This window comes from Lissotriton helveticus, chromosome 2_2 (assembly GCF_964261635.1).
Source record: "Lissotriton helveticus chromosome 2_2, aLisHel1.1, whole genome shotgun sequence".
Classification (NCBI taxonomy): domain Eukaryota; kingdom Metazoa; phylum Chordata; class Amphibia; order Caudata; family Salamandridae; genus Lissotriton; species Lissotriton helveticus.
Genome location: NC_136060.1, coordinates 187,608,206 through 187,624,923, shown reverse-complemented (window position 1 = coordinate 187,624,923; position 16,718 = coordinate 187,608,206). Strand labels below are relative to the sequence as shown.

The window sequence follows — 16,718 nt, the reverse complement described above, 5'->3', positions numbered from 1 at the left end:
GGCAATAGCCAAAACATTTGTTTCATTTTGATTGTTTTGGGTCATGAGAATAATTGGTGTTCACACAATAAAACGGACATTTGCACATCTCTGGGATGGCATAATTCTGTGCTGCTGTTTTGGTAGTTCATGGGGAGAAAGGAAGATAAAGACACACAAAGACAAAGTGTCTCTCTCACACTCTCTCACACCTTCAATCCAATGACACAGGCCAAAGAATCTTCACTTTGTTAGTTTATTTCACCACATCCACCATTACGTTTTTCGGTCAACCCAGTGACCTTGCAATATTTATCATAAATGCATAAAAGGAAGTGCTATACAAAAAGAATGAACAATTGTGTTAGGAGACCATTATTGCTATTTCACACTTGCCCAAGCCATTGATCACTTTTGATGTGGATAAGATGAGAATGGTTCTTGCTCAAATAACAATGATGTGACCAATTAAACCATGTAAAACCCCACGCTGGTGAAACCGCTACCAAAAAATCCCAGAGTTTATTTGAAGTTGTTTATTAAATATCCTGTAAAACAGAGTGGCTAAAGTAAAGCAGGAAGGAACTATGTTGCCAACTGTACAATGCAATCCTTAGCAAAGATTTACTTTACATTTGCTAGCAAAGCAATATATTTGTTTTCAATACAAAGCATCACTTTGCACCAGAGGCCATAGACCACAGAAATAAAATGTATCAATAAATATTGAAACATTATATATAACAGAAAAATGTATGCTCAGAGCGTCTGTACTTTTCCAGAGGGGGCACAGATGTATAAAACAAGTAAATATCTTAAAATAGCAATGGAGACCACATTCAATTACTTTCAATATTCTCTGACAGAATCTGAAAATTAGAGTGTGTTTGATGCACAGATATTTATTTAAAAATATATATCTTTTTTTCACGATCCGGCACTTTACAAGGTCAAGAAAGACAGCTGAGAAGTCTAGCTTTTGGACAAAGAAACAATGCAAGGGTCAGTATAGGTGATTCGATCTACTTTGATAATCCTTGTAATTAGCTTAGCTCTCTGCTTTAAACCCAGGAATGGTATAAAATGAGTGATGTTGCTCAGAATAATAACTTTCGATAGTTACAGTACAGACATTATGGATTCATTAATAAGTTCGACATTTATTCCTACGTAGGGTAAACTAAGTAATACAACAGGAATTGGGACGAAACCAACACAATTAATACCCATGTAAAATGTTCCATTGATATGGTGTTTTCATTACTAAGGCTCTACTAGGAGTGCCATGAAGTGTGGTAGGCATACCAGACGTGGGTCCCGTGCCCACTGTGCCTCTGGATCCAAGCTGAAAGCTTCTGACGAGGCCCTAGTGGCCGAAATCTAACCACAGTTGCTTCTGTTAAAAGGCTCAGAGGCCTGGCAGGTCGGGTGACCCGTTTCAATTAAAGCAGGATCAAGGCTGGTTTGCATATGGCAAGGTCTCGTCTGAGGTAGCATGAAGGAAAATACAAAATGATGACCTGTAATGCAGGCCTGAGCAATTACCAGTGGCTCAGAGTAATTAAGGAAATCCACCATCACTTTTCCTCAATGAAAAATAGGACAAAGTAGATAACCTTGAAGAAAGAATGGAGGCAGCACGAGGGATGAAGTCACACTTTAGTCAGTACGTTCTTTTCAAGTTCCTTTATTCTTCTTTAAGTAAAAACAACAGGACAATGTTTCGTTCCTTTTATAGGAACTTTCATCAGAGCAAAACAGTATTTGAAGGCGCACTTGAGCGTCTACATGCACAGAGATGATACTAGAAACGTAATAGAAGGGAGCTCCCTTATATTACGAATTCGGGCGCATACCCTGCCGCCGGAGTACCATGCTTTCCTGATAAAAACGACTGAGGCTTATTATAAGTTCATTCGTCCTGGGAGCTGATCGCCATCTACAGACTATTGATAACACTACGGCTGGATTACATTTCCGTTTCTAGTATCATCCCTGTGCTTTGGACGCTCAAGTTTGCCTTCAAACTCTTTGGATATAGGACATACTAAGTTTGCAGTATCACAGAGAATCCAGCCAAATTCCTTTGAGGGATCCATCACGTCGAACAGAACCCAGTTGAAACGTTGTGCAGACTTATCTAGGTTAGAACCGGACTCCACATTGTCCGTATTGTTGGGCTTACTATCGCTTGGATCCACTAAATGGAACGGGGTCCATACAGAAATACATTTTTGCCCTGATGAAGTTCCTAAAAAAGGAACGAAACGAGTTGGCTGTTCTCCTGTTGTTTTTACTTAAAGAAGAATAAAGGTACTTGAAAAGAACGTATTGACTAAAGTGTGATTTCATCCTTCGTGCTGCCTCCATTCTTTCTTCAATTGAGGTCTCTGGAATTCCAGTGAGACCCAACTGCAGCGGGCCTCAGAGGCGACTTGCACAGGACTTTATCACTTTATGGACACTATGATTGAAGTGCTTAACATATAGTCAGCTGCAGTATTAGTAGTTTTCGGTTAAAGTAGATAACCTTGGTGTAATTTTTAAAGGTAAAAAAGTTTACCCTGGTCCCTTGCAAATCAGAAAAAAAGTAATACAAATTACTAAATTTGCACAAAAGAATTAGGAACAGGCTAGAGGAGTACTACAGGCACATCGGGGAATGAATCACCTGTGAGGAAACCTTGTTTGAATAGCAAATTTGCATAACAACTGTTTTGAGAGCCACTGTTCAATCTTTACATGGCATCCCTGAACTGCCCAATTTATTAATTTGCCATCTCTTTCCATACTGATGCTGACGATACACAACTGATTGTTTGACTAGATGATAACCTTAGGCGGATCTCCTTTTCTCCCTTCGCCTGCCAGGAAAGACATGATACAAGCGAATGTCCTGTCTAGGATGGGCAACTGTAACTATCTGTTTGTGGGACTACCCTAAATACCTCCTACACAGAGTGCAGTTGCTTCAGAATGCCGTGGGGATGCTGGCCTGGTGATTAAAGATATCAGCGCCCATTTCCAACCAGCTCACCAGAATGCACTGGCTCTCCATTATGCACCTTCAAAGCTCTATGCCTTTTCGATAGAACAATGTACAACTGTGGGCAGAGCTCCTGCACTGTCTCGCTAGTTTCAGCCTTGTTGCACTCTCATGTCCCAGCGCGCATGCCTGGTAAGAATTCCCTAGTTGAGGAGGAGCTTCGCGCGCAACCAAGATGGACACGTGAGCACAGGGCTCCCGAGACCTTCGCCGCCTCCCGCATCTATCCTAAACTTTATCCTGATTATGACGACGGGTTATTGAAGATGCAACCCAGCTGATGTAATAGCTGCTTTCAAAAACCGTTTTGGACTCCGGGAACCGTAACTACGGCACTCCGAACTTTTGCAGCCTACTCCATGACACTGCCCGGGGCTCAAGTTAATCTGGCACCCAGGTAGTAATTGAACAACAACGGCCTACGGGGCACAGCTCACGGCCCCGGAGTTAACTTTCGGTTTCGTTTTTGTCTCCTCGGCTTTCTCCTGACCAGAGCTGCACGGGTGACCCGGGGTGCAGTCTGTCCCCGCGACCCCACCGTGTGATTCCCGCCGAGTGTCTCTGTGGTGTGAAATCTAGCTGGAATTTGCCTTTTTGGTTCGCCTGGTGGGTGAATCGAAAGGAGCCATTTTCACCAGGTCTCGAAAGCCCCTCTGGGGCGCAACATCCAATACCGTTCACCGGGGAGGCACTACCCAATCGAATATTATGGATCGCTACACTCATCCTAAGGAGTCCCCCGGCGGTACGTGTAGGTCTCTGGGAGATGCGGGAGACGACTCAGCGGCCGTGGATGACTTGAATCTGTGTGATGTCATGGGCGCCATTGCTAGCATGAAGACTTCTATCGGCCAACAATATGAGGCTCTGGCCTTAAAGCTTGACACTGTGGCAATTGATGTCAACTTGATTAGGGCGGACTTGTCAAAGACGAATGAAAAAGTCAAATCCTTGGACTTGAAGACCTCCAGCCTCACGACTGATGTGTCCGACCTGCAGACTGAGGTTCGCAATCTACGATCCTCCAATGATCTCTTTACTCGCCGGCTGGAGGATTTTGAAAGTCGGGCCAGACGCAACAACGTACGTATTATTGGGGTCCCTGAAAAACCGGAAGATCCAGCAGTTGATCTCCTTGTCGAGGACCTCATCCTCAATCATCTTGCCCCCAAAGGCCTGAGCAACTTCTTTGTGGTGGAACGTGCCCATAGAGTGCCGGGTGGAAAGCCCAAGCTAGGCGCCCCTCCGCGTCCCATCATCGCCAGAATTTTCAACTTTAGAAATAGAGACGCTATCCTGCAGGCATCGCGGGTGGGCGGCCCTACGAAGTTTGAAAACACTACGGTTAGCTTCTACCCAGATTTCACCCAGTTCGTTCAGAAACAAAGGATGGGGTTTCAGGGGGTGAAGCGACGATTGAGAGACATGGGTATAAAATATGCGATGCTTTTTCCGTCTTGGCTCCGTGTAGAATATGAAGATCGGACGTTTTTCTTTGACCGCCCTGAGAACGTGAGTGACTGGCTCGATACATTGCCCATGCAGTGCGACCGCTCTGAACATTCCGGAAGAGCTGAAGGCGGCCCGTTGGAACAGGAGTGAGCAGTGACTTTGGACTTTTTGGATAACTGGCAGCTGTGGTTCGATGACTATTACACTTGCACTGTTTGTGATGGGATACCCAGAGGTGGCGGGGGGGGGGGGGTGAGACTCTTTCATCCCCGTGTTTCTTTTTGTAGACTAGTTTAATGTTAGGGCGACAGGCACACTGCAAGTTGGGGTGGCTTTTGAATCTAACGCAGGGGTGCAGGGTGGGGGGATGTGTTTTGGGTATTTGTGGGGGGAGGGGGGGGGGTTGTATATGTTTCACTTTGTTTCAAGGCAACGTATTATTTAACTTTTGGACCTGGGTGCTGTGCTCGCTGTGGGGTGGATTCTGCATTCATTTCTTGGGATGGGGGGTAGGGGGCTGAGGTTATTGTGCTGGAATGTTAACGGGTTGGGGGATAGGATAAAACGTGGTGTAGTGCTGCAGCTACTGAGACGCCTCTCCCCTGATATAGTGTTGCTACAGGAGACTCATCTGATCGGAAACACATGCCATGAATCGGCGGGGTTATCGTCTTGTGGCACACTCTGGATTTACTACTGGTTCTAGAGGGGTGGGTATCCTGGTCAGGGGGTCCCTCCCCCTGGAGGTCGATGACATAATCCTTTACGACAGGGGGCGCTACGCTGCTCTCATTGGTAGATGGGAGGGGAAGACTGTTTCATTGCTTTCTGTATATGTTCCTCCCGGCTTACAGACTACGACCTTTGCTGATTTAGGGAGAGTAATCTTGGGGCTTCCGGAAGGCATCCTGGTGATGGGTGGGGATTTCAACTCTGTCGTTTTCGGTAGGGAAGACCGTTATCCCCCCAGAGATCTCACGAGATCACAATCTTGGTTGAGTGACTTCTTGGAAACGCTGGGATTGGTAGATTGTTGGAGGCTACTGCATCCGGGACAATCGCAATACACCTTCCACTCGGGTGCTCATGGTAGTCTCTCTAGACTAGATTATGTCCGGATGCCGGCGGCGCAGGCCTCTTCAGTCAGGGAAGTCAGACATTTGGCCAGGGGAATCTCCGACCACTCCCCACTATGGCTCATGATGGATACGAAGATGGGAACTGAGGGACGAGTGGCCCCGATTAATCCTTGGTATCTCCGTGATCCCAAAACCCGAGCGGAGTTGGTCAAGTCTCTGGATCATTATTTTGCCAAGAACGTGGGGTCAGTGTCCTCTTCTGTTTCGCTGTGGGAGGCCTTCAAGATGGTTATCCGTGGTCAGGCGCTGTCGTTAATTGCTGGCGCCAAGTGAAGCAAAAACGAGGCGGTAGTCCGCCTTGAGACCGAAATAGCTGAGTTGGAAGAGGATTTGGAATTATGTACCACTCACGATAAGATTCATCTTCTCAGTCTTAAATAAGTTGATTACAGGGCGTTGGTAACAGATGCCGCCAAAGTCATGAGTAGAGAGCGGCAGGGACGTTTATATGATGTGGGTGATAAAGCTGGGAAATTGATCGCTTGGTTAGACAGAAAGGAGATGGCGAGTCGTGTGGTCCCCGTGGTTGAGAGAGTGGATGGAGTGAGAGTGACTGATCCTGTTGAGATTGTGGAGTGTTTCGCTGAATATTTTCAAAAAGTGTATACCCCAGTATCCGATAGACCAGAGGAGGACTCCCATCTGCTGCTGCATGACATTACATTGCCTTGCCTATCGGATTTAGATAGGGACCAGATGGACGCAGTTTTTTCTCTTGATGAGGTGGCGACTGCTATTCGTTCTGTACGCTCGCGAAAAGCTATGGGCCCTAACGGTCTCCCCATCGACCTTTATAAACTGCGTCCTGACAAAATGGCGCCATATCTTCTTTCTATGTTCTTGCAGTCGCGAGACATCGGCTCTCTCCCTCGTGATCAGCGACTTGCGACCATTGTGGTGATTCATAAGGAGGGGAAGCCGCGGGATCGCTGACATCTTATAGGCCTATTTCGCTTTTAAATGCGGAGCCCAAGATTCTCGCGAAATTGTTAGCAAACCGCTTGATAACTGATCAGCGACCTGATGCATCCGGATCAGTCCGGTTTCATTCCCCATCGTAATACAGCATTGAACCTGCGGCGCTTGCATGGCGTTCTTGCGAAAGCGGCGTCATTGCGTGAACCGGCCATCTTGGCTTCCTTGGATGCTACGATGGCCTTTGACACGTTGGAATGGCCGTATCTCTGGGCCTGGTTTTATCGGCTGGGTGAGACTTTTGTATGAGGAACCGTTGGCTCAGATTGTGGTGAATGGTCGGGTTTCTAGGTCTTTTATTCTCGGGAGGGGCACGCGGCAGGGGTGTCCACCGTCCCAGCTTCTTTTCGCCCTTGCCTTAGAACCCCTGGCTGCTTGGCTGCGGTGGGAGCCATCTATGAAGGGGATTCGGTGGACCCCGGATTTTGAGGACCGAATATCGCTCTACGCTGACGATATCTTGTTGTATCTTACGTCGCCTCGAAAATCGCTGATTGTCTTGCTTGATGTGTTGAGCTCGTTTGGGAGGAACTCCGGCCTTGTGTTAGGGGGCATTGAGGCATTACGGAGCACAGACAGCGAAGTACTGGCTGCAGACTACATTTCCCAGAACGATGTGCGCCGCGCACGACGTGATCGGATTGTATCCGGGTCACGTGGGCGGAAACACATATTGCCGGTGGAGTCGAGCAGAACGCTGCCGATTATTCTTGCCCTGCGGTTCCCGAGCAGTAAGACAGAGTTCCTGGTGCGGTAAGGGTGAAGTTACACCAAGGATACCGTTATATTTCATTTCCTTAAGTCGGCATCTGCTGGAATCCAGTCTTCTGTTGTGTGCGCCAGGATTGGGCATTATAGCTTGTACTACAAGCGGTCGGACTGTTAACTCTGCTATCCAAGTCTAGCAGTCTGGAATATACTTTTGTGTATCTTTGGAAATTCCGAGACTGCATTTGTGAACAGCAAAATAGATGCCAGACATTTCGATGCATCAGTGTTCTAGTTAAAGGAACACATGGAAATGTACTTTAGATTCTTTTAGATGCTTTCTTTCCCTTCGTTAGCGGGCTTTGCTAGACCGGCTGGTTTGTGAAGTTCTTGTGAGGGAGAGAATCGTGGGGGCAGGTTATGGTATTGACTGATGGCCATTACTGCTAAATTTGAAATAAGCTTGATTATTATTTCTGATGTGTGGGTGAAGAAAATGTTTACCTCTAATCTGGCATGGTGCACAATTTCTTACGAAATGGAATTAAAGTATTAGAGGTTTTTTTGGAGGAGAAAGAAGATAAAGGATTTCTCTTCTTAAATCAGTGAGGTAAATCACATGGTTATGTACAAACTGAAATTCAAGTGAAGTTTCATGTTCATTGTGGCTACGGTCAACACAAAGGTGCTATTGCTATAAGCAATTGTTTTAACCATTGCCTGCTGTTTTCTTTTCTTATATGCAGGGATGTGTATGGATAAAGAAGTTTCTTTCGGCATGAAAGGTATATGGGTTTCTCCATCAGTGAGGATATGGGCTAAGAATCTTATATAGGGTCCTTACGTATTTGTTGTTGTTTCAGATTCATGACCAGGAAAGATACTATGTACACTTCTTCTGCATACCTGATTACTGTATTTTTCCTTACAGGTTAGTAATTAGAATAGCGTAAGAATATAGAAAGGAAAGGATTAAAAGAGTGACGCTAATTATCCTTTCTGTTTTGTGTCTTCTGACAGATCTCCCTCCCCGCTGTCCCCATCCTTTCCTTCCCTGATATTCACAACTTCCCTCGCTTAACCATCTATAAGTCTGCTTATTGTATAAATGCAGATTTAGGGCGGTTGAGAGGTGGATACCATTTGAGCATCGCTTCAATCCTGAGGGGTCGTATTGGCCCAGAACACCTTGTGATTAATTGGAGTAAATCCTGTGTCTATGTACTCTCGGGTGACTCTCCTTTGCCACGCGGTTGTCCCATGCAAATAGTACAGACCGGTTTTAAATATCTGGGGATCTTTATCGCCTTGGACCCCGTGGTCCGTTATGAACGCAATCTGCTTCCTCCGCTCCAATGCTTAAAATCCGACGTTGTGGCTTGGCGTAGACTGCCATTGTCCCCCCCTCGGGCGTGCAACTATTTTTAAAATGATGACTTTGCTGCGTTTTTTATACGCGCTGAAAAACACACTTGACGTCATTCCTGCGAACTATTTTCGGGAGGTGGAAAGTCTACAGCGACAATTGATATGGGGAGGACGTCCTCGTATCGCCCTCGCTAAGCTGACGCTTCCCTGGTACGACGGTGGTATTGCACTTCCAGATATACGACGATACTATTGGTCTTCCCAGCTGGGAGCGATTAATCATGGAATGTATGGTCCTGCGTCAAATCCTGCGTTTGAAATGGATAAGTGGTTGCTGCCGGGTGGTGATTATAACAGGGCACTTTACTCCAGAACTGCAGGGCAGAAACTTTCGGGACCCACTAGGACAGCGGTGCGAGTGTGGCAGTGTGCTAATGCGGCAATGGGATGGAGGGATCGACTGACTCGATCAACTCCGCTCTATGCATCTGAGAGATTGAGCAACCTGTGGAAGACGAAAGGTTTTGAGAAGTGGGATATGATTGGTATCTGCAGGGTGAATGATATCTGGACCAAGGGTAGGGTCAAGACCTTCGAAGAATTGAAAGTAGAATACGAGCTTAGTGATAAAGAGTTTTTCCGATATGCACAGATTCGCCACGCGCGGAGTTCGGTTTTTCCTGCGGGTACCGTTATCCCGGAATCATCTCCGCTTGAGGATCGGGTGCTTGACGGATACGTTCCCGACAGCACTATCTCCCTGATATATAAAAAATTGATTAATGATCGGGTTGATTTGCTGGTCCACCTCAGAGAGATTTGGACTAGTGACGGTCTGGAGTTGGACGACGAGGACTGGCAATCTGCGATATCCTCACCGAAGGAGGTCGAGATTCCGGCCCGTCTCCGACTCGTACAGCTCAAGATCCAACACCGGATTTATGTGACCGGCCCTCGCCTGATTCGCATGGGATATCCTGTGGATGGGTTGTGTAAGCGCGGATGCGGTTTAACTGGTACTTTCCTCCACATAATTTGGGAATGTCCGGAGGTGGTGCTGTTCTGGAGTCAGGTGCATGATGTGATGAGAGAGGTTACGGGTATAGCGATGTTGCCGGAAGCAAGGCGGTGTCTGCTGAATGTGTGGGAGCCGAATGATTATGATCTGGCACAGACTCAGTGGGGGACCCTTGGGAATATGATTGCCAAGAGAGATATCGCACAATTATGGGGCTCCCAAAGACCACCCACAGTCCTGGCATGGAAGGAGAATATGGACTGGTGTATGTTTAGAGAGAAGACGGTGTATGTAGCGCGTGGCAGACCTAAGAAGTGGGGTAAAGTCTGGGGCCATTGGAACTCCTACCGGGGTGATATATGTACACCTCCCCTCGTTGATGCTCCGGGTGTCCCGTCTTCCCCCTGCCCCGACATTCCTAATGATGTTTATGCACTGATGTCTATGACATTGAATTCCTCCCCCTGCTCCCCTCCCCCTTGCACTGATGATTTGTATCAAATTCTAATGCACTCCCTTCCTCGCTGAGCGCCCATCCAACGGTACTGCCTTTTATTGCCTTGTTTATTTATGTTTTTTTTAAATAAAAAGATATTAAAAAAAAAAAGAATTCCCAAGTTCACAAAAGTAATATTCGGTGGTTCTGCCGAAGCCTGGAACTGGTTACCCCCCTCTCTACATGCTTCATGTAATCTAAGAGTATTTACGACACAGCTCCAAACAATCTTGTTTACATACTCAATCTAGTACCCAGAGGGATGATAGGACTGATTATCCCTTTGTTCCTCTTCCTTTGACTAGCTCCAGGACACATCTTTCCTCAAGTAGCTGTTTGCACTCTACAAATCTGTCAATCAGTCAATCAACTACTGAAGTTTGAAGTTCAGAGAAGGCAGCCTAAATGAGATTAAATTGCTCTTCTTTTTGACGGGGAGAACGGAATACTTAAATTGATAGATTGGCAAGGATGTTATATAGATGTCAAGTATTTTACAACAGCCCTTATCCAATATGGTTCACTGTATTCAAAGGTAGAGAACGACTGATCCCGGATTTAGCATTGGTTAGATAAGCAAGTGACTTGGGGTATGGTGAAGGGTAGATAAAGGAGAGCACCAACAATGCTACTAGCCAGTTCAACTCCAGCACATGACAGCATGGTTTAAAGAGGCATACAAAACGTTTTGGAACAATTGGGATCAAGAGGCTGCCTCAATTTAGATGCAATTTCAGTTGCACCAATACTGGAGGACCCAGTGCTTACGATTTTGCTCTATGTGGTTTGGTGCTACCGCTAATAAACATCCGGTCTTCCTGGACATGCCACTATCAGCCATGTTTTTCACGTGCATCAGTGTTGACACCATAACTGATTCTTTTGGGAATCCTGGTTTGAGAACTTGGAAGATGTGCATTTTTATATATGCAAGTGTAATCAATTCTTCGTTGCATAAGACCCGATTTAACAAGATAAAGACGAATGTTCCTCTTTTGAGACCGATGTTCTAGCTAAAAACAAGGACGACACACGTCACACTCCTATACAACATTTTTTAGGATCAGCAGAAGAGCAAGGGAAACTGATACAGCCAGAGGAATTAGAAACATATAGTACATATAAGTTTTATGATGTAACTTTCCCATTTGCAGGAGACAGATCTACTTTCAAAAAGCTCAGGTGGCATTAAATGATGTAAAGCTTTTGCAAAAACATTAGAGACCTCTACAGCCCTTCTGACGAAAAATTTAAATGTTAGGGTAAAGTATGCCACATTTTTTGATTTTGGCTACCAATCAATTTGTTTTACAAACATAGCCCACAATTTATTGAAAGATTTAGGAAAATATGCACTGTACTCTCCGATATTCTCACTCTATTTTCATTGTTTTAAAGAATGACATTTTAATAAATTGGACAATTTGTAATCACCCTTTCAGAAAATCTTTACCTGAATCATAGATTATCCTTTTTTTCTTGTTGGACTGCTTGTGTTCAGAATCGCCATCATTAGCTGGGTTCTTTGCCTGGAAGTGAAAAATGGAATCCATTACGATCTACCAACAGTTAGGCATGGAAAACATTTTATAAAACATACATATTAGGAAGCAACCTAATAAAACTATGCCATTCTCCCTATATAGCTTTGCAAATAGTTCTAAAAAAGGGCATGAAAGGCGCAAATAAAATTGAAGGACTGAAAATTCTCCAGAGATGACTCTACCACTCAGCAAAACCACTTTATATGCACTCAGTGCTATAAAAAGCTATGCAGGCCCAACAACTCAACAAGGAGGCGATCACAATATCGGGGAGGGGGCACACTGCCTGGCACACCAGCATACAATCTGCATTTCTGCTCTGGAAGACTTTCAACTAAAGTGAGTGTTATTATGCACTTTTGCCACAATGTATCAGGGCTAATTGTATACTAGATGCCAGACAGTGTGCTTCATCCCTGTTTTGCAACCAATATTCAGACTTGTGGGTTGACGATTGCACACTAGTTTAAAGGCTGCCACCAGGCTCTTTTGGACTGATGTAACTGAGCTCATTTTGTCCAGAGCATGATCTCAGTGTTGCATCTGTCCTTTGTATGTGTTGGGTGCTGTACCAGATTTTAGAGTTGTAACTAATCTTACAGGGTGCCTATTGTGAGATAGAATGTTTTGGGACTTGGCCTGCAAGACTGCAATGTCGCTAGATTGTTTTGGGACATGGCCGGCAAGACTGCAATGTTGCTAGATTGTTTTGGGACTTGGCCTGCAAGACTGCAATGTCCCTAGATTGTTTTGGGACATGGCCGGCAAGACTGCAATCTCACTAGATTGTTTTGGGACTTGGCCTGCAAGACCGCAATGTCGCTAGATTGTTTTGGGGCATGGCCGGCAAGACTACAATGTCACTAGATTGTTTGGGGACTTGGCCTGCAAGACTGCCATGTCGCTAGATTGTTTTGGGACATAGCCAGCAAGACTGCAATGTCGCTAGATTGTTTTGGGACATGGCCGGCAAGACTGCAAGGTCACTAGATAGTTTTAGGACCTGGCCTGCAAGACTGCAATGTCGCTAGATTGTTTTGGGGCATGGCCGGCAAGACTGCAATGTCACTAGATTGTTTGGGGACTTGGCCTGCAAGACTGCCATGTCGCTAGATTGTTTTGGGACATGGCCTGCAAGACTGCAATGTCGCTAGATTGTTTTGGGACATGGCCGGCAAGACTGCAAGGTCACTAGATAGTTTTAGGACCTGGCCTGCAAGACTGCAATGTCGCTAGATTGTTTTGGAACTTGGCCGGCAAGACTGCAATGTCACTAGATTGTTTTGGGACTTGGCCTGCAAGACTGCCATGTCGCTAGATTGTTTTGGGACATAGCCGGCAAGACTGTAATGTCACTAGATTGTTTTGGGACATGGCCGGCAAGACTGCCATGTCGCTAGATTGTTTTGGGACATGGCCGGCAAGACTGCAATGTCACTAGATTGTTTTGGGACATGGCCGGCAAGACTGCCATGTCGCTAGATTGTTTTGGGACTTGGCCGGCAAGACTGCAATGTCGCTAGATTGTTTTGGGACACGGCCGGCAAGACTGCAATGTCGCTAGATTGTTTTGGGACATGGCCGGCAAGACTGCAATGTTGCTAGATTGTTTTGGGACATGTCCGGCAAGACTGCAATGTCGCTATATTGTTTTGGGACATTGCCGGCAAGACTGCAATGTTGCTAGATTGTTTTGGGATTTGGCCTGCAAGACTGCAATGTCACTAGATTGTTTTTGGACATAGCCGGCAAGACTGCCATGTCGCTAGATTGTTTTGGGCCATGGCCGGCAAGACTGCAATGTCACTAGATTGTTTTGGGACATTGCCGGCAAGACTGCCATGTCACTAGATTGTTTTGGGACATGGCCGGCAAGACTGCAATGTCGCTAGATTGTTTTGGGACATGGCCGGCAAGACTGCAATGTCGCTAGATTGTTTTGGGACTTGGCCGACAAGACTGCAATGTTGCTAGATTGTTTTGGGACTTGGAAGGCAAGATTGCAATGTCGTGTCTGCACTCATCGTCACACTAGGCCAGGACATGCATGTCCTGTTATTTCAGTGCCAGAAATTATTTCAATTCTGTACCTGTCCTGGGCTCGAGGTTCCATCTACATAGACCTTGTACTCTTGGGCCTTTACCTGTTTCTCTTGTTGACAATATCACTGTGGGGCATCAGTTTAAGACACTGCAGTTATGGTTGATACAATACTGGTCACCCCCACACTCCATCCCCCTCAACCCCAAAACCCATCACCAGCTATGGGCTCCCTGATAGTGACTCGGTTTTCGGAGAACCAGTAGCCCGGAGTCACAAGATAAGATGCCCAAGGAAGCACCGCAGTTTCACTATACAACCTAAATAGCCTAATTAGACACATTCCTTAGTTCCCAAACAGCCTGGCCTACTTCCGCTCTCTTATGGGCTCTGACCTCTGTACCTCTGAACTAACTGAAGCCACATGCTGACCAAAGGACAGAGCTGCACTATCTCCGTGCCAATGAAACATACGATGTGAACACTGGCAGCAGGCTGCAACCTAGCTTTAATTACTAGGGCCCATGTGCAAAAGTCTCAAAAGGTGAAGCTCTGTCCAGTGAAAAGCGCTTTGAACTCTATGCTAATATGAAAGGTCAGGCAAAATATAAGTGTTTACAGCCTTGTCCCATGGACCCCTGGCTGTAACTGGCCCCTTCATGCAATGACATCAGGACCTGGGGTGGGGGGAACCAAGGTTAGGAATGTTTCTAAGTGCATGTCCAAAAACTATCACTAACAATACCTTTCAATCCATACTAATATTATAAAGAGAGAGTCCAAACCTTTGAGGCGGGTAATCTCAGTAACCACAGCAGCAATCACAACACCCAATACAGCGTTGGAAAGGGCAGTTGCAGCAGAAGGACATAGGCTATGCAGACGGCCACCATTTTCTTTTATTTTTTTGCAGAGTTTTATATAGCGCGAACTTGACCCGAACTGAATCAGGTATCAGAGCGCTTTACATAGCACCAGTTACGTTACATGAGGACACACATTCGTTTTTGTTAGGCACGGGGAGATTAAGTGTTTCGCCCAGAATCACAGGATGTTTGGCGTCGTTACCAAGACTCGAACCCAGATCCCCAGGTCCGAGGTCGAGCGCCTTAGCCGTTAGGCCAACTCCTCTATACATTTAAAAGGTAAAAGAACCGTGCCAGCAAAGTAGTCCCTTGTGGGCGTGTCTGCGTTGTGCTGTGGGCGTGAGCTGTGGGGGTGACTAACGCTGGGGGCGTGTGGTACGGCCATCACATCGTGGGCTGTGGGCGAGTGCTGGGGGCGTGACAAACGCTGGGGGCGTGACAAACACTGGGGGCGTGTGTCCGCCCTTCATGCCATGTGAGTCGTACATACAAGCGCCAATTACATTGCTGCGCAGCATCAAGGGGCACGCTGGGGGCGTGACACGCTGGGGGTGCGAGAAACGCTGGGGGTGCGAGAAACGCTGGGGGTGCGAGAAACGCTGGGGGCGCGAGAAACGCTGGGGGCGTGTGTCCGGCCTTCATGGCATGTGAACGCAATTGTGCCGCATCAAGGGGCACGCTGGGGGCGTGAGAAACGCTGGGGGCGGGTGCTACGTTCCGCCCTTCGTGCCATGTGGGTCATGCATTAATCAGAAGATCGTCTGCTGTGGCCGTGTGCTGGGGGCGTGACAAACGCGTTCACCTGGAGGCCTGGTAAGTAACGTTACTGCAGCCTCTCCTGCGCGCTGTTACTGAACTCTCTCGTTCGACGAAATTACACGCGCCTGCTACCATCAACCAGGGCTCTAGCCGGGCTCAGGCGGCGGATCAGTACACTAATTACACGCGCCTGATAACATCAACCAGGGCTGCAGCTGGGCCTCAAGAGGGGGAACACGCGCCTGCTAACATCAAACAGGCCTGCATCTGGGCCTCAAGTGGGGGAACGCGCAAATAAGCGTGTCTGCGGGGACAATTACTGCAGCCTCTCCTACTCGCTGTCACTCAACTCTCTCATTAAACGGATTTACCCGCGGCTGATAACTCTCTCATTCAACGACATTACAAGCGCCTGCTAACATCAACCAGGACTGTAGCCGGGCTCAGGCGGCGGATCACTACACCAATTACACGCGCCTGCTAACATCAACCAGGACTGCAGCTGGGCCTTCTCAGTCCCTATTCTAATGAAACAAAAAATGTTGTCTACCGCGAGATTTTAAAATAAATTGCCCTTGCTAATTACACACATTCTATTTCATACCCTGACAACGTCGGGACGGGCTGCTAGTGAAGAAATAAAATAAGAAGTAGGTGAAATGCTACTATATGCTAAAACACAGGTTTTTTAATTTCCTTGGATTTACCAAGGAGCGTCATACAGAGGAGACTGTCGGTGGGTCCCACTATGCCAGTCCCAGAGATTAGAGTGATGGGGTGGTGATTCAACAAGCACCCGAGGCAGCACTTGCCATGACAGACTTATCAAGTGCAGTAGGGTGCTGTAAATCAGTCATGGACAGAACACTGAGGCACGACACGCAGGAAAAAGGGCTTACAAAAGTTATGAATTCAGCAGCCCACATGCCTCGAACGGAATAAAAGAAAAAAAGTTTTACCCACACCTCCTATAGTTTGGATCAAATTTGTGATCACAAAGCAAGAGATAAACACTAGTTACTATGCTTATCTTGGCAATGACTTATGCTTCTTTACTCTTTTTATTTTTTACGAAAACATACTTTTTTTTGTCCGAAAGGTGGACACACTATCAACTAAACAAACATCTCACATTAGTAAAAAAATGAACAATAAACAAATTAAATTGTGCTGTACATGACTCAAGGCACTTATTTACAAAACATTTTACATATACAGTGAAACACTAATACATTCGTGAACCCTATTACGTAACATTCAGTGTGTCAAAAATAATTTATCTACACATCAACTCAATATCAAGAAGTCAATATCAAAAACACAGTCA

The 16,718-nt window shown here is 46.3% G+C and overlaps 1 protein-coding gene across 1 annotated transcript in view; it reads right to left on the bottom strand.

Annotated features, from left to right (window-relative positions):
- The window catches only part of RFC1 (replication factor C subunit 1), a 711,111-nt gene that overhangs the window by 623,975 nt on the left and 70,418 nt on the right, over positions 1–16,718 (bottom strand). The window contains exon 3 of the mRNA XM_078678327.1: positions 11,635–11,710. Coding sequence (XP_078534453.1) covers positions 11,635–11,710 — 76 coding nt within the window. The remainder of the gene's footprint in view (positions 1–11,634; positions 11,711–16,718) is intronic.